The 18,895-nt window shown below is 36.9% G+C and overlaps 1 protein-coding gene and 1 long non-coding RNA gene across 2 annotated transcripts in view; one reads left to right on the forward strand and one right to left on the reverse strand.

Annotated features, from left to right (window-relative positions):
• The window catches only part of LOC309802312 (ankyrin repeat domain-containing protein 26-like), a 162,158-nt gene that overhangs the window by 46,005 nt on the left and 97,258 nt on the right, over window positions 1-18,895 (reverse strand). Inside the window, exons 27-31 of the mRNA XM_082617748.1 lie at window positions 14,026-14,087; window positions 10,875-10,968; window positions 8,739-8,837; window positions 8,093-8,121; window positions 7,928-8,000 (exon numbers count right to left, since the gene is read on the reverse strand). Coding sequence (XP_082473874.1) covers window positions 7,928-8,000; window positions 8,093-8,121; window positions 8,739-8,837; window positions 10,875-10,968; window positions 14,026-14,087 — 357 coding nt within the window. The remainder of the gene's footprint in view (window positions 1-7,927; window positions 8,001-8,092; window positions 8,122-8,738; window positions 8,838-10,874; window positions 10,969-14,025; window positions 14,088-18,895) is intronic.
• LOC309802317 lies at window positions 15,938-18,790 on the forward strand. Its single transcript, XR_014293754.1, has 3 exons — window positions 15,938-16,470; window positions 17,599-17,711; window positions 18,571-18,790. It is a non-coding gene; the product is annotated as an uncharacterized lncRNA (long non-coding RNA).

Genomic DNA, 18,895 nt, shown 5'->3' on the forward strand with positions numbered 1-18,895 from the left:
ACATTGTTTGCTGTCTCTGTTTTCTGGCAGTTGTGACTCACACAGGTCACGGAGCGTGTAATCCCCTAACAGAAACAACACTCCGATATTAATCTTTTCTTTATCTGTTAAGGTCATCTGTCCAAATTCTGTGGATGCTGACTGATTTTTGGTCATTGATTGTGACACAAATGGATATTTATCATCAACTTTCAAATGCCCAGCTCTTTGACAAGTCTCATTATTGAGCAACAAACTAGCAGAATCCCACTCTGAAAAATCCAAAAACAAAGTTTCCGTTTATTAGAATGTGAATACTAATACAAATACTAATACAAATACTAACCTGAACAAATTCTTTCTTCAGAGAAGCAGTCCCATGTCCTCCTCTCCCCCCAAACACACTATTCCTTCATGGCTTATTGTATCTTACACGTCATTGCCATTCATATAGATACGTTAAGTATTGCCTCTCATTTTTTCTAATTTTTACTTTTCTAGTGTTACTTACTTTGATTCACTCATCAATCTCTATTACATATTCTGTATACCTTAGGAGATTTATTAATAATTACGTCTCTTCAACATATAAATTTTTTCATTAACAAAATTATGTCTAACCATTTATTTTATGTTTAAATATGCATGACAGTATTGTGTGTTCCAGAGACATGGGTTTTAAAAAATCTTTTAATGAATGGTACTACTTTAATACAATGAGATGGTCTTTCTTCAATGCACCAATATCTTCAGAACTCATTTTTTAAGGCTTGGATAAATATCATAAATTTACAAAAGAAATGATAGCCTTGAGTGACTAATTGTTTCCTGGTAAAAATAGGATAAGTCTAGGTCCACACTAGATCCAAAGAGCATACAGTGCCATGACACAGGAAATGAATACATAACAAAAATATTTTCCTTTTTTTTAACGAAAGTAAAATTGTCAGATTTCAACTTCTTAAGACAAATAAGAGCTGAACCAAGATGGTGGAGTACAAGGATATGCTCTCAGTCCCTCTTGTGAGAACACCAGAACCACTACTAGGTGCTGGACAATCATCGACAGGAAGACACTGGAACTCACCAAAAAAGATACCCCACATCCGAAGACAAAGGAGAAGCCACAATGAGACAGTAGGAGGGGCACAGTCACAGCAAAATCAAATCCCATAACAGGTGGGTGGGTGACTCATAGACTGGAGAACACTTATACCACAGAAGTCCACCCACTGGAGTGAAGGTTCTGAGCCCCACATCAGGCTTCCCAACCTGGGGGTCCGGCAATGGGAAGAGAAATTCCTAGGGAATCAGACTTTGAAGCCTAGTGGGATTTGACTGCAGGACTTTGACAGGACTGGGGGAAAAACAGACTCCAGTCTTGGAGGGCACACACAAACTACTGTGTGCAGTGGGACCCAGAAGAAGGAGCAGTGACCCCACGGGAGACTGAACCAGACCTACCTGCTAGTGTTGGAGGGTCACCTGCAGAGGCGGGGGTTGGCTGTGGCTCATCGTGTGGACAAGAACACGGGCAGCAGAAGTTCTGGGAAGTAGTCCTTGGCGTGAGCCCTCCCAGAGTCTGCCATTAGCCCTACCAAAGAGCCCAGGTAGGCTCCACTGTTGGGTTGTCTCAGGCTAAACAAACAACAGGGAGGGAACGCAGGCCCACCCATCAGCAGTCAAGTGGATTAAAGTTTTACTGAGCTCTGCCCACCAGAGCAACACCCAGCTCTACCCACCACCACTCCCTCCCATCAGGAAACCTGCACAAGCCTCACAGATAGCCTCATCCACGAGAGGGCAGACAGGAGAAACAAGAACTACAATCCTGCAGCCTGTGGAACAAAAACCACATTCACAGACAGATAGACAAGATGAAAAGGCAGAGGGCTATGTACCAGATGAAGGAACAAGACAAAACCACAGAAAAACAACTAAATGAAGTGGAGGTAGGAAACCTTCCAGAAAAAGAATTCAGAATAATGATAGTGAAGATGATCCAGGACCTCGGAAAAACAATGGAGGCAAAGATCGAGAAGATGCAAGAAATGTTTAAAAAAGACCTAGAAGAGTTAAAGAACAAACAAACAGAGATGAACAATACAATAATTGGAATGAAAACTACAGTAGAAGGAATCAATAGCAGAATAACTGAGGCAGAAGAACAGATAAGTGACCTGGAAGACAGATTGGCGGAATTCACTGAGCAGAAGAGAATAAAGAAAAAAGAATGAAAAGAAATGAAGACAGCCTAAGAGACGTCTGAGACAACATTAAACGCAACAACATTCGCATTATAGGGGTCCCAAAAGGAGAAGAGAGAGAGAAAGGACCAGAGAAAATATTTGAAGAGATTATAGTCGAAAACTTCCCTAACATGGGAAAGGAAATAGCCACTCAAGTCCAGGACGTGCAGCGAGTCCCATACAGGATAAACCCAAAGAGAAACATGCCGAGACACACAGTAATCAAAGTGGCAAAAATTAAACACATAGAAACATTACTGAAAGCAGCAAGGGAAAAATGACAAATAACATACAAGGGAACTCCCATAAGGTTAACAGCTGATTTCTCAGCAGAAACTCTACAAGCCAGAAGGGAGTGGCATGATGCACTTAAAGTGATAAAAGGGAAGAACCTACAACCAAGATTACTCGACCTAGCAAGGATCTCATTCAGTCTCCACGGAGAAATCAAAAGCTTTACAGAGAAGCAAAAGCTAAGAGAATTCAGCACCACCAAACCAGCTCTACAACAAATGCTAAAGGAACTTCTCTAAGTGGGAAACACAAGGGAAGAAAAGGACCTACAAAAACAAACCCAAAAGAATTAAGAAAATGGTCATAGGAACATACATATTGATAATTACCTTAAACGTGAATGGATTAAATGCTCCAACCAAAAGACACAGGCTTGCTGAATGGATACAAACACAAGACCCATATATATGCTGTCTACAAGAGCCCCACTTCAGACCTAAGGACACATATAGACTGAAAGTGAGGGGATGGAAAAAGATATTCCATGCAAATGGAAATCAAAAGAAAGCTGGAGTAGCAATACGCATATCAGATAAAATAGACTTTAAAATAAAGAATGTTACAAAAGACAAGGAAGGACACTATATAATGATCAAGGGACCAATCCAAGAAGAATATATAACAATTATAAATATATATGCACCCAACATAGGACCACCTGAATATATAAGGCAACGGCTAACAGCTGTAAAAGAGGAAATCAACAGTAACACAATAATAGTGGGGGACTTTAACACCTCACTTGCACCAATGGACAGATCAGCCAAAATGTAAATAAATAAGGAAACAGAAGCTTTAAATGACACAATAGACCAGATAGATTTAATTGATATTCATAGGACATTCCATCCAAAAACAGCAGATTACACTTTCTTCTCAAGTGCGCACAGAACATTCTCCAGGATAAATCACATCTTGGGTCACAAACCAAGCCTCAGTAAATTTAAGAAAATTGAAATCATATCAAGCATCTTTTCTGACCACAACACTATGAGATTAGAAATGAATTACAGTGGAAAAACAAAAAATACACAAACACATGGAGGCTAAACAGTAAATTGCTAAATAACCAAGAGATCACTGAAGAAATCCAAGAGGAAATCAAAAAATACCTAGAGACAAATGACAATGAAAACACAACAATCCAAAACCTATGGGATGCAGCAAAAGCAGTCTTAAGAGGGAAGTTTATAGCTATACAAGCCTACCTCAAGAAACAAGAAAAATCTCAAATAAATAATCTAGCTTTATACCTAAAGGAACTAGAGAAAGAAGAACAAACAAAACCCAAAGTTAGCAGAAGGAAAGAAAACATACAGATCAGAGCAGAAATAAATGAAATAGACACAAAGAAAACAATAGCAAAGATCAATAAAACTAAAAGCTGGTTCTTTGAGAAGATAAACAAAATTGATAAACCATTAGCCAGACTCATCAAGAAAAAGAGGGAGAGGACTCAAATCAATAAAATTAGAAATGAAAAAGGAGAAGTTACAACAGACACCGCAGAAAGACAAAGCATCTTAAGAGACTACTACAAGCAACTCTATGCCAATAAAATGGACAACCTGGAAGAAATGGACAAATTCTTAGAAAGGTATAACCTTCCAAGACTGAACCAGGAGAAACAGAAAATATGAACAGACCAATCACAAGTAATGAAATTGAAGCTGTGATGAAAAATCTTCCAACAAACAAAAGTCCAGGAGCAGATGGCTTCACAGGCGAATTTTATCAAACATTTAGAGGAGAGCTAACACCCATCCTTCTCAAACTCTTCCAAAAAATTGCAGAGGAAGGAGCACTCCCAAACTCATTTTACGAGGCCACCATCACCCTGATACCAAAACCAGACAAAGATACGGCAAAAAAAGAAAATTACAGACCAATATCACTGATGACTATAGACGCAAAAATCCTCAACAAAATACTAGCAAACAAAATCCAACACTGCACTAAAAGGATCATACACCATGATCAACTGGGATTTATCCCAGGGATGCAAGGATTCTTCAATATACACAAATCAATCAATGTGATACACCATATTAACAAATTGAAGAAAAACCATATGATCATCTCAATAGATGCAGAAAAAGCTTTCAACAAAATTCAACACCAATTTATGATAAAAACTCTCCAGAAAGTGGGCATAGAGGGAACCTACCTCAACATAATAAAGGTCATATATTACAAACCCAGAGCAAACATCATTCTCAATGGTGAAAAACTGAAACCATTTCCTCTAAGATCAGGAACAAGACAAGGATGTCCACTCTCACCACTATTATTCAACATAGTTTTGGAAGTCCTAGCCTCAGCAATCAGAGAAGAAAAAGAAATAAAAGGAATATAAATTGCAAAAGAAGAAGTAAAACTGTCAGTGTTTACAGATAACATGATACCATACATAGAGAATCCTAAAGATGCCACCAGAAAACTACTAGAGCTAATCAAAGAATTTGGTAAAAGTGCGGGATGCAAAATTAATGCACCGAAATCTCTTGCATTCCTATACACTAATGATGAAAAATATGAAAGAGAAATTAAGGAAACACTCTCATTTACCATTGCAACAAAAAGAATAAAATACCTAGGAATAAACCCTCCTAGGGAGACAAAAGATCTGTATGCAGAAAAGTATAAGACACTGATGAAAGAAATTAAAGATGGTACCAACAGATGGAGAGATAAACCATGTTCTTGGATTGGAAGAATCAATATTGTGAAAATGACTATACTACCCAAAGCAATCTACAGATTCAATGCAATCCCTATCAAATTACCAATGGCATTTTTTACAGAACTAGAACAAAAAATCGTAAAATTTGTATGGAGACAAAAAAGACCCCGAATACCTAATGCAGTCTTGAGGGAAAAAAAAACGCAGATGGAGGAATTAGACTCCCTGACGTCAGGCTATATTACAAAGCTACAGTAATCAAGACAATATGGTACTGGCAGAAAAACAGAAACATAGATCAATGGAACAAGATAGAAAGCCCAGAGGTAAACCCACACACCTATGGTCAACTAATCTATGACAAAGGAGGCAAGGACATACAATGGAGAAAGACAGTCTCTTCAATAAGTGGTGCTGGGAAAACTGGACAGATACATGGAAAGAATGATATTAGAACACTCCCTAACACCATACACAAAAATAAACTCAAAATAGATTAGAGACCTAAATGTAAGACTGGACACTATAAATCTCTTAGAGGAAAACATAGGAAGAACACTCTTTGACATTAATCACAGCAAGATCTTTTTTGATCCACCTCCTAGAGTAATGGAAATAAAAACAAAAATAAACAAATGGGACCTAGTGAAACTTCAAAGCTTTTGCACAGGAAAGGAAACCATAAACAAGATAAAAAGACAACCCTCAGAATGGGAGAAAATATTTGCAAACAAATCAACGGACAAAGGATTAATCTCCAAAACATATAAACAGCTCATGCAGCTCAATATTAAAAAAACAAACAACCCAATCCAAAAATGGGCAGAAGACCTAGATAGACAGTTCTCCAAAGAAGACATACAGATGGCCAAGAAGCACATGAAAAGCTGTTCAACATCACTAATTATTAGAGAAATACAAATCAAAACTAGAATGAGGTATCACCTCACACCAGTTAGAATGGGCTTCATCAGAAAATGTACAAACAACAAAGGCTGGACAGGGTATGGAGAAAAGAGAACCCTCTTGCACTGTTGGTGGGAATGTAACTGATACAGCCACTATGCAGAACAGTATGGAGGTTCCTTAAAAAACTAAAAATAGAATTACCATATGATCCAGCAATCCCACTACTGGGCATATACCCAGAGAAAACCATAATTCAAAAAGACACATGCACCCCAATGTTCACTGCAGCACTATTTACCGTAGGCAGGTCATGGACGCAACCTAAATGCCCATCGACAGACGAATGGATAAAGAAGATGGGGTACATATATACAATGGAATATTACTCAGCCATAAAAAAGGAATGAAATTGGGTCATTTGTTGAGACGTGGATGGATCCAGAGACTGTCATACAGAGTGAAGTAAGTCAGAAAGAGAAAAACAAATATCGTATATTAACGCATATATGTGGAACCTAGAAAAATGGTACAGATGAACTGGTTTGCAGGGCAGAAATTGAGGCACAGTTGTAGAAAACAAACGTATGGACACCAAGGAGGGAAAACCGCAGGGCGTTGGGGATGGTGGTGGGATGAATTGGGAGATTGGGAATGACATGTATACACTGATGTGTATAAAATTGATGACTAATAAGAACCTGCTGTATACATTAAAAAAAAGACAAATCAAAGAAGAAAGCAAGAAATGTAAAAGTGAAAGTTTAAAGCCTGTTTCATCACAAGCGTCCCTTTATCATTTCACATCCATGAGCTCTGTAAATGGTTTAAAACAGTGGTTCTCAAGTGTCACCTGAGCATCCCTGGAGTCCCAAGACTCAACCGTTCAAGGGGTCCAAGAGGTCAAAACTATTTTCACAATAACAGTAAACGTTATTTCCATTCTCATTCTGTTTTAAGTGTACAGAGCAGTTTTCCAGAGACAAGATATGTGATAACGTCATACTTCTAATGGCTAATAGAATGTATGAGTGTGTGTTTGTATTTTAAATTTTTCAGTTTTATTTTCCAATACAGTAAACATCAGTAGATACAACCTACTTAAACAAAAGTTCCTTGGAATTCTCAATAATTTTTAAAAGTATAAAAGGATCCTATATATCTGCATCATAAAAAATAACAAACAAATAAATAAAAGGATCTTAAAGCCCAAAACGTTCAGAATTACTGTTTTACAAGATTGTGTCTATCAAATCGTCATTAAGGTATGATTACTTTCCCCCACTTTTAATAATCAAAGACCACACACACGCACACACACACACACACACACACACACAGAGTCTGCTAATCAAAACATCTGGTTGGTTTAAGCTCATCCGTGTAACACCACTAAAATGAAATAATTAAATTTGAAATACAATTGACATGTTAGCAAGTGAAGCTTTACTCTAGGTTAAGGTCAGAATTCAAATAAGCATTTTATAAAACTGGAAAAATCTTAGAATCTAATAATTAACCTCTGAGAATCCCTAAGAAGTACAGAGATTCCTAACTGAGAACTTTAGGGTATTGAAACGTACATAGAAACATCTGAGTTAAAGCTTACATTTTAAAAATATCTTTTTCTTATGCTTGTAAATATCTTTTTTTCAAAACATGGATACCAACAATAACATGTGCCTTATTTATGTCAAATCCTTCAATTAAACTTGCAAAAACAAAAGAAAAAAGAATTAGGAATATGAAGGCTGTGAGCGTTTCAAATATTTTAGTGTACCTCTTTCCAGAGTGAAATTTGCACTGCAAAATTTACCTGATCTGGCTGTTTGTAAATCCTTCATTCCTACTGCTTTATTAGGAACAGAATCTTTCACTCCAACTGCAGGCTGAATGGGTTTTGAAACAAGTTGATTAATAAATAATGTACATTTGATACAATCTGTAGTTAATAATTCAAGACAAAAATATAAGTTTTTACCTTCAAGTGAGGATATTTTTCAGGAGAATCTAAAAGGCAAAAGGGACATAGAATCAATTACACGTAACTATGAAAGCCAACTATATATTCATGCAGTTAGTACTGAGCAGAACCCTCATGCTTGGCCTTGGCAGTGAATACTTTAGGTTTTGGTGTTTTGTTTCTTGGGGGAAGTTAGGACTGCAACAAGACAGACATATGAATCCACTATAGATACTGAAGAAAAAATAGGAGTACAGGTTTAACAAAACATGCAGTTAAGATTTCAAAAGGAAGATTATGTTCCAAAAGCCTTTATAAAATAGAAAAATGCACATGTACCAATGTGAACATGCTGATTGATGAGGAGAAAAGTGATCTTTAATCAGAGCAACAAATCATGACCCCGAGAAGGTAAATGTGAAAGCTGATGGTAAAATGCAACAGCACATCTTGAATGCAATACAGCAGCATCATTTACACCGTTATACTACAGGTATTTATCATGTTCTTCAGTTTGTCCTGTAATTTAGGAAGTGCACAGTTGGGATGACAGTTCAGCTGAATGTATAATTCATTTCTCATCAGAGAAAGGGTTATGAACTGATCAGCTTGGATATACACTTGTAGAATAATAGTTCATAAAAATATTCATGTTTTTCCATACCCATGTGGGCTACTGGTATGCCTACATTTCTTGGATCCTCTAGTTTAGTCATCTTAAAGTTTCTCGATCCACTCATGCAAGAAGGTATATAAGGCACATCTAAGAAATAACGTATTATAAGTTTTCAACATCGAAGTACGATTATCAAAAGGGAAAAAGTAAATTTTACTGCCACAGAATTATTAGATATTAAAAATCTTTCATATTTCAAAATCAGTGTAGTATTTACTGAAAATAACAATTCTAGCATTTAGGGAATGAACCCTATTAATTTCTTTTGTTTCCAAAATTAGTTTGGTTCAGTATATCATGCTAATGTTTAAAAGGATTTTTGTGAAACAATTATCATCAAAAAATTAGCTATCTTAGGGACTCCCCTGGCGGTCCAGTGGTGAAGACCCCATGCTTCTACTGCAGGAGGCACGGGTTCAATCCCTGGTCGGGGAAATTAAGATCCCACATGCCAAGCCAAGCAGCCAAAAAAAAAAAACCACAAACCTATCTTAAAAAAACAAAAAACAGCCAATGCTTCCATATTCAAATTAATCTCATTTGAATAACACATACCAACACAACATATATCTTTGATGCCTGATAGTTAGAAGGAGGAGCTGGGGTTTACCTCAATTCTAGCACCCACTCCTGCTTCCAGTATTCTCTGGAGCAGCAATGACCTAACCTTGTTTCAGTGTAAATACACTGAAGTCATCTAACGAGAGTTCTCTCAAGTTTCCTCATCACCTCCACAATCACCTCCCTAACACCCTTCTTTCCCCCCTCTTTCCTTTCACTATATTCTTTCCTCTTCAAAGGTAGTCTCTGGATCTGTGGTCTTAATTCTCTCCCTTTGACATTCTTTTTATGGATCATCCCCACCACTTCTTTTTTCCTCTTTGCTTAGCAGTGGCACCTTACATCTATAAGTTCTACTTCAACGCTTTGCTACCCTCTGGCTATAAACACACTCAGAAAGAAAAACAAAATAATACTCTTCCTTGATCCTGTTCTGTCTTGAACTATCCAGTGGCTCCTCTTCCAGATTTCTCTCAATGCAAGCCTACACCCTTGCTACTCTGAGAGCTTGTCAGAAATGCACAATCCCAGACCTGCTGCTCAGCATGTGCACTTTTCACAAGGTCCCCAGGGGACTAATTAAAATTTGAGAAACTCTGGCCTATCAGTCTGCTTCTACATTCCCACAGTAAGAGTGGGAAAGCTTTGCTGTTCGTCTCTGACAAGTTTCGGTGCTGGAAGCTCACTTCAAATTTGTCTCACGTTTCAAATACTCTTCTCTTCCCTTTTCTAAAGACCTATTTTACTTTGCCCCCGTCCTCCACAGACCCCTGCTTCCTTTTCCTTCATTTACTCCCTGTAACCTCTGCCTCTCTCATTCTTTAGTCCTTCTTTCCTCTTCCTCATTTCCCGACTTTCCTTAGGTTGTAGAGTACCTTGAAACGGAACTAATAATTTAGCTCCTTAAAGGGGACTCTCAATTTAATCTGTGGCTGACACCAGATAAGATACACAGCTTCCCTCCTTTTCTCATCTTTTTCCTCACTATGCATTTGACAGGTGATTTTCCTTTTTTTTTTTTGCATCAACAGTGTTATGTTTTTTTAATAGTTTTCAGAATATAAGCTGCGTAGCTTTTTAGAATAAAAAATGATATAACTTCAGGTACATGCTTTAGGACACTTGGTTAAACAACAAGCAAACTGTGTCTTTGAGGACCACCTCAAAAGGGTGGCACAGTTCACAGTGTAACTTGGTAACAGACATGGAGATAGATGATTATATCATGGCATGTTGTCTACAAAAGAACATCTGGACACTCAGAGCTTAAATAGAACACACCACACAGTTAGGTATTCAAGCACTGCTTTTTGGCCAAATAAAAACTGCCTAAAAACTGCTGATGGATTTTTGACAAGAAAAAAAGATGTAGCTGCTTAGTTCTTCTGATACAGCACTTCTTTTCCAGAATGAGACAGGCTCAGTTCAACTTGAAATCAGTGTGAGGAATGATACTTCCTCTTAACCGACAGGTGATTTTCTTTGGCTATTAGAATATATCAGAATTCCCATTTTAAATCAACATGCTGTCAAATGACTTTTTCATAAAAATATAGTTCTTACCTTCTACTTGTCCATTTAATATATTTTTTCCTCTTTGACCTGCAGCTCCAGATAAATGATCAACATACTTCTCTGGAAGTCTCTCAGAGATACTCTGTTAAAATTGATATTAATAATGAGTTGCATAAAGCTTTCCTAATCCCCTTCTAATAGCTGAAAATACCCTACTTTTTAAAAATTTCCTACTTTACAAGCAATTAGATTTAAAAATAAGAGAAGCATGCATTGAAAACCCAAACACTGAAATAGAAAACTTCATATACACTCTCTAGATCAAGTCTATCTTTTATCCTCATTTGGCTACTGACTCTGTAAACTGAGCATGGAAAGCCAGAGGAATTATTTTCACAGACAAAAAATGTGCCTGACTTACAGGCACATTTCAGCAAAGAATTAACTTCAAAACACCTAACTCTACTTTACATTCATTGTCAAAAGAAGAGAGTATTTTTAAAAAATATGTGTTTAAATAAATGCTTTAATAAGTACCCTTGCTATAAATTTAAAATATTTCTAAAGACAGAAATTTTTAGTATTAAAATAATATACTTGGCATGAAAAGAAACCATGAAGTATTTCATGTTGAGCATAAACAGAACACTGTAGAAGATGCTTCATTTAGGTAAACAAGGGCTTATAAGAATCTGTAATTTGATAAAATTTTTATTGATAGGAAAAATAGTTGAATAAAATAGCGAAGTAGTAATAAAAACTGTTATGTTTAAATAATAGGAGAAAATTTAAATATAGTTATGCAACTCTTCAAAAAAGTACAGCAAGCTTTAATAAGGGAAGAATAAGAACTTTTATTTATTAAGCATCTAAATGTGCCAAGCTTTTCTTATGCACATTTTATTTTCTACATACAACAACAATGATAAAAGTGATTGTAAGGACAGTTACCCCACTTCCTGTTTCCTGGTCCTTCCAAGATGCGAGAGTGTAATGATGGGATCCGCTGCTCTCTTTGTCCAGAATGTCCCTCTCCTGGACCCTGACATGACTGGCTCTTTCCCATCCTCCCCTTGGTAGCTTTTCTCACATGCAGATCTTTTCTGACTACCTAAATTCCACTCCCACTCCCATCCCCATCCTAACTACAAACTCTCTCAATGTTGTCTAACGTAACATTCTCCATTTTCTTTGTCTCTCACTGTTGTGGCCTCTCCCGTTGAGGAGCACAGGCTCTGGACGCGCAGGCTTAGCGGCCATGGCTCACGAGCCCAGCCGGTCTGCGGTACGTGGGATCTTCCCGGACCGGGGAACGAACCTGTATCCCCTGCATCGGCAGGTGGACTCTCAACCACTGCGCCACCAGGGAAGCTCTCTCCATTTTCTTTACATGAAGGACTTAACAGTGACTTATAAAGGATTCCTGTTGGGTTTTATGTTCCCACCACTACAGCCTTACCCCTCAATTGGTACAGTCAGTGTCTAACTGCCCAGCATATAGTTGGTATTCAATAACAGGAATTTATTTAAGAACAAAACATTTAAAATGTTGAGTGGACTTCAAGTACCAAAGCACTTGATACCTATAGGAGATCTCCGATAACAGTCTATATAGAAACTTAACATACCCCAAGCTAGAAATCCACATGCCCGTTCTAATTTTCCTATTCTTAACACTACTGTCATTTTATTGTCCTTCAGGTTTTAAAAAAGTGCCCCAGCATTTAGTGAGTCACTAATTGCCACTGTGACCATTTTTTATTAGTTTCTGCTTTATAACAAAGTGAATCAGTCATACATATACATCTGTTCCCACATCCCTTCCCTCATGCAGCTCCCTCCCTCCCACCCTCCCCATCCCACCCCTCCAGGCAGTCACAAAGCACCGAGCTGATCTCCCTGTGCTCTGCGGCTGCTTCCCACTATCTATCTACCTTACGTTTGGTAGTGTATATATGTCCATGCACTGTGATCATTTTTGTCTTACATTTCTATAGCACCCTTTACAGTTTACAAGGTGTGTTCACAGCTCTTACCACATCTGTTCCCTACACCTACCTGACAAGTGGGTACCAGTACCATTTTTACGAAGGACGTCACTGACGCTCAACCAGGGTAGACAAGTTTTTCCGAGATCCCACAGCTCGTGACAGAACCAGGATGCTACCATGTCTTTTGACTTTAAACACAGTGCTGTATCACTGCAGCAGCTGCCTAGGTCTAACAGATCAGGCCCTTCTTATCTCTTTCCATAGCTGTCACCTTACAACAGGTCATCATTACTTTATATTTACGTTACTTCAAGTATGGCTGCCATAAAGGTACTCAACGCACACTAGTTTATCCAAAATGGTGTGTACTTATTAAAACATCGCTAAACCAAACTGTTGTTATTATAACGCCACATACTTATTATTCCCCATTCTTTTGCTTCTCTTGAAACGTTCCTTGCAGATCTATTTGAAAATCCAAATGTACTAATACTTTCAAGTCTCAGGCACTATCTTTTTCAGGTCTAAGTGGTAAAAAACTACATTTCAACCTGTTTCTCTCTGAACCTCACTAGGAGTTTTACACATCCATATGTACCAAAGAAACATACATTTGCTTGGGAGACTGGGACTGACAGATACACCCTACTATATATAAAATAGATCAATAATAAGGACCTCCTGTATAGCACAGAGAACTCTACTGAATACTCTGTAATGGCCTATATGGGGAAGGAATCGAAAAAAGAGTGGATATATGTATAACTGATTCACTTTGCTGTATATCTGAAAGTAACACAACATTGTAAATCAACTAGACTCCAACAAAAATTTTTTAAAAAAAGAAAAGAAAAAAGAAACATACATTTGGCCATAGGCTGACCTGGAATAATGCTTCAGTTTTTAGATAAATTTAACTTCAGAACCCAAACTGATTCCTTATGACTTCTAAGCCTTGGTTTTTGCTCTGTGCTACACTGGTTTCATTAGGTGAATCTTGCAAATTAACAAAAGTGCACTATGTGGTAGTTATTATACTTAGCACACAATTATTTAATTAATTACAGGTTAAAAATGTAAGGAAAAAATTTTGAAGGGCAAATGCAAAGGTGAGAAAGTAAAGTCAAAGCACCCCCTCTTTATGTTTTAACATCATTCAGTGCTTATATTTTAAAATAAAAAATAATAATAATAATAGAAGACAGTACCTCAGAATCCCAAGGTGATTCTATACCTTCCTCTTCTCCTAATCCTAATGCTGACATCATATCTGTAAAATGCAGCCACAGATACATTAATGAGAACATTTACTACTATGAATTTTAAATACATATATGTCTATCTCTATCCACAAATATTTAAATAAAATAACGTAGCAGAAAAGAATTTCAGAGGGTTGAGGCATTTTCAGGAAGAAAAAGTTGGTAGTAGTTGGGATACTTCTGAAGAAACGGAGCAAAAGAAACATACTTAAAAAGAAATGAAAAAAAAAAAAAGGGCTTCACTGGTGGTGCAGTGGTTGAGGGTCTGCCTGCTGATGCAGGGGACACGGGTTCGTGCCCCGGTCCGGAAAGATCCCACATGCCGCGGAGCGGCTGGGCCCGTGAGCCATGGCCGCTGAGCCTGCGCATCCGGAGCCTGTGCTCCGCAACGGGAGAGGCCATAACAGTGAGAGGCCTGCGTACGGCAAAAAAAAAAAAAAAAAAAAAGTCAAATTGTTATGATCTGTTTGCTCCTATGGAGCACGTTCAATATCAGTATCATTTTCTTTTTCTCCAATTTCTGGATTTGTTGCTCCTTCCTATAAAAACAAAACAAAACAAACACCTCATTCCAGAAAACATCATATTCATTCATTTGGTCATTCAATCAATCAGTAAGACCACAAACATTTACTGGATCTGTCAAATCATAGGCACTATCCTGGGAGAAAAGCTGGAAATATAAATAGAAGACCGATTCTGCTCTGTAGTCCAGGAGAGCTACATGAAAACAAGTAAGAACAGCAAAGTATCATTCAAAAGCTCTACAACTGATGTGAACAGAGTACAGGAAGGGCACACAGGAAAGAGGAGTCAGCTGTATCTGGGTAGCTCAGGAAATGCTGCAAAGACAGGTCTGTGTCTTAAAAGACACACACAGTGTAGAGCGGGGATGTGAAGGGGATTCTAGAAAAGGCAGCCTGAGCAAAAGGACGAGGCGTGAAACAACATAACAAGTCACGTGGAAAACTAGAATACAGTTACCGGGAATGGCATGGAGAGACAAAACTGGAGGATCAGAGCCAAACCAAAAAAAGCAAGTGTCCTCCTAGAACATGAACTTTCTCCTTCATGTGATGGGGATCCACTACATAAGTAGAGGTGTTACATCTTCACAAATATATTTTAGAAAGGTCACTCTGGCAGCAACGTAAAGATGAACATCAGGGGAGCAAAACTAGAAAAGAGCATTTCAAAATTATAAGTGAGAAAGTAATAGGAAATGAAAAATGGTAAGCAGGTAGAAAATACTGAACTTGATGAGCAACAGGATGTGGTGATTTCAGGGAGGGATGGAGTCCAGGATTTTTCCTGCTTTGGTATTTCAGTGATGTTATCTACTAGGATGGGGAAGACAGATGACAGAGTAGCTTACAAAGAGTCAGGAAAGAGGAAGGCATCAGGGACAATGTCTTCAGTTTGGGGCATAACAAATTTGAGGCACCCAGGGGACTTAGAAGAAAGATTTGGATAAGTGCATTTGGATTAGTAATAGATAAACTTATTCAGGAAAAGCATATGATGTTAAGATAAATATCTGTAAAATATACTAACCTGGTATAATTAAATGATGCAAACCTATGCAGAGTTCTGAACTTTTGAAAATATAAACAAGACTGGGGAAGAAAACTATGAGATTCAATTTTTCGATTATATATTGCAACATTTGTTTAAGGATATAAAATATACTCTTTCACGAATATGTGCAAATATTCCTTTCCTGGATATTATAGCAATAAGGATTTTTAAGTTTAATGAAAAGATTTAATTGTAAAACACCAACTCAAGAGACTACAAGAACACTCCTTTTCAAAAATTAATCTGAAAAGACAAGTTTGAAATTGTAGAAGAGAATGTTTATGTGATTATGGAATTATAAGGCATTTTTAAGTACTACTATGATGTACGAAAGAAATATAAAACCCTATTTTGAGTGTTGCTGTAGATCAAAAAATTGTTTCTTAAAGTCATATAAGACATTCTGGAAGTCTAGGAGCAAATAATTTGAATTGGTAAACTTGAAAATGTTTTTCAAAAATTAGTCGGGGACTCAAGCTTTTTGTGTCAGGTCATCTCTTCCTAACTAGAAAAACTATTATGAAGGTATGTAACCACAGATGACCTGGTGATTTATTATTAACACTTTTATTGAAGTGCACTGGCATTTTAAGAAAACAATTAGAGATGCCTTATCATTTTGGGCATTAAAAAGATCAATCCCTTTTCTTTGCTGTTAGTAAGATTAACGATAAACAGTTTTGCATAGAACATTTCTACATGTGTGCTGTTTTAATTTTCAATGAAAAGGTCCTTTTTTTTTTATAATAGTTTTAAGCCCAACGAAGGAGTTATCATCATAGGAGCCACAAACTTCCCAGAGGCATTAGATAAGTAAGTATTAAAATTTTTGTGATATATTCTAGAATAGTGATGAACTTTAAAAATATTGTGCTAAGTGAAGGAAACCCATCACAAAACATCACATATTATATGATTGCTTTTATATGAAATGTCTAGAATAAGCAGATCCATAGCAACAGAAAGGAATTTAGTGGTTGCCAGAGGTTAGGGAAAATGGGGAATAACTGCCAGTAGATTTGGGGTTTCTTTCAGCTGGAGAAGAGAGGGAGGGGGTAAAAATTCTCTAAAATTAGATTGTGGTGATGGTTGGGCAACTCTGAATATATTAAAAACCACTGGGTTACACTACCAAACGTAAAATAGATAGCTAGTGGGAAGCAGCGGCACAGCACAGGGAGATCAGCTCGGTGCTTTGTGACCACCTAGAGGGGTGGGATAGGGAGGGTGGCAGGGAGGGAGATGCAAGAGGGAGGGGATATGGGGACATATGTATATGTATAACTGATTCACTTTGTTATACAGCAGAAAATAACACAACATTGTAAAGCAAATTATACTCCAACAATGATGTTAAAAAAAAACAACACTGGGTTTTCGACTTCAAATTCTATGATATGAAAATTGTATCTCAGTAAAGCTGCTAAAAGAATCTGCTCACAACTTAAACATCACAAAGCTTTCGGGTGGGGGGTAGAGAGGATTTTTAGAATAAAATTTACTATAGTTTAAAAGTTTTATTGGTTTTATTATATAGAAGTTATTCATACTTTCATTTGATCTAATAGTTGGTTCTTGCCTAAGACTCTAGTTTAACATTTTGTACTTAATAGCAGTAAGATGGATGTGTAGCTCTCATAATAGATTGCTGTAGAATTATTTGTTCCTTGACTGGCTGACTTGCATGTCTTTGTCTCTGAAGGGCTGTATGCTATCTAGATGCACACATTTATCTATATGAACCTTTGTTCTGCCTTCTGGTTATTGAAACTGTTCTTTGAGCCACGTTTTATAAGGAACTAATCTGAATATTTATGTTCAAAATAAATATTGGTTGCCATTGTCTTTCCATCTTCTCTTTAGGATGTCTGTCCTGTTTAACTTGACCTTCAGCACAGTCAGCTTATTAATTTATATTTTCTTTTTGTATTCTCCCTTTAGCGCCTTAATACGTCCTGGTCGTTTTGACATGCAGGTTACAGTTCCCAGGCCAGATGTAAAAGGTCGAACAGAAATCTTGAAGTGGTATCTCAATAAGATAAAGTTTGATCAGTGTAAGTCTTAATTCGACGATACAGACATTATCTCCATAAAATGGTAATATATCAATCCACCCTGTTTGTGGTCCTTACTCAGGATGTCTTAAAAGACAAATTCCTTTAAATGTCTATTTTTCTCTCCTCTTGTTTGTCCATAAAGTCCATTTCTCAATGAACGTGTGTCCAGAGATTCTGTCATTTTGAATCCCGATTCTAAAGAAAGTTTTCTTTTGAGTACTTAGATAATACTTGATGAAATCTATGTATAAATGTTTCTTTAGATGAATGTAAAATATAAAATCATATAAAAAGCACCTGTATATTATGAGCATAGTACCTCATGATATAGTCACTTTGGGGCCAAAAGAGGGGAAGCAGACTATAAAACAAAACACATGGAAATATTATGGAACTACCTGAGTAATAAAAGCAGCTATTAAAGCTGCAGTATTTTCAAAGATACCTGAATCAATTCTTAAAACCAAATATGTTTCCGATAATAAGGGGGGCTTTTATGTCCAAAGTTATTTCAAGATGAAATTCTGAAAACAAAACGTCTATGAATGTGCTTTTTCAGTTTGTGGTTAGGCCATAATTAAAGGTTTGTAAATCGTTATCTGGCAACTCTACCTTTCTCTGTTTATCACAAAGTTATTTAAATATAATAACTTTTGTGATTTGTCCCAATGACAATTTTAATGGTGTGTTTACTAGCAGTTTTGGCTTTTTCCCCTTAGAATTTAGTGAAGTAAGCTTTTGTAAAATTACAGCTCATGATGGCTATCTTCTTTTTTCTTTTGCAATGTGAGTTCTTTATGAAGAGCTTTTTATTAGCTCTTCTGAAATTTTAATATTGTGTCCTGTCTGCATATAGCTGTTGATCCAGAAATCATAGCTCGAGGTACTGTTGGCTTTTCTGGAGCAGAGTTGGAGAATCTTGTGAACCAAGCTGCTTTAAAGGCAGCTGTTGATGGAAAAGAAGTGGTAACCATGACGGAACTAGAGTTCTCCAAAGATAAAATCCTAATGGGTAGGTTTTCTTTTTTTTCATTTTTTCCCTATCTTATACTGTTCATTATGTTAGACAAAAAATTCTTTTTTTAAAAAATTGCCACTTGATAATTTTTGGTTTGGTGGTAATTCACTCTGTTTTTTTTTTAAAAATTATTTATTTATTTATTGGCTGCATTGGGTCTTCG

Source organism: Mesoplodon mirus (genome assembly GCF_964341445.2).
Source record: "Mesoplodon mirus genome assembly, chromosome: 4".
Lineage (NCBI taxonomy): Eukaryota > Metazoa > Chordata > Mammalia > Artiodactyla > Ziphiidae > Mesoplodon > Mesoplodon mirus.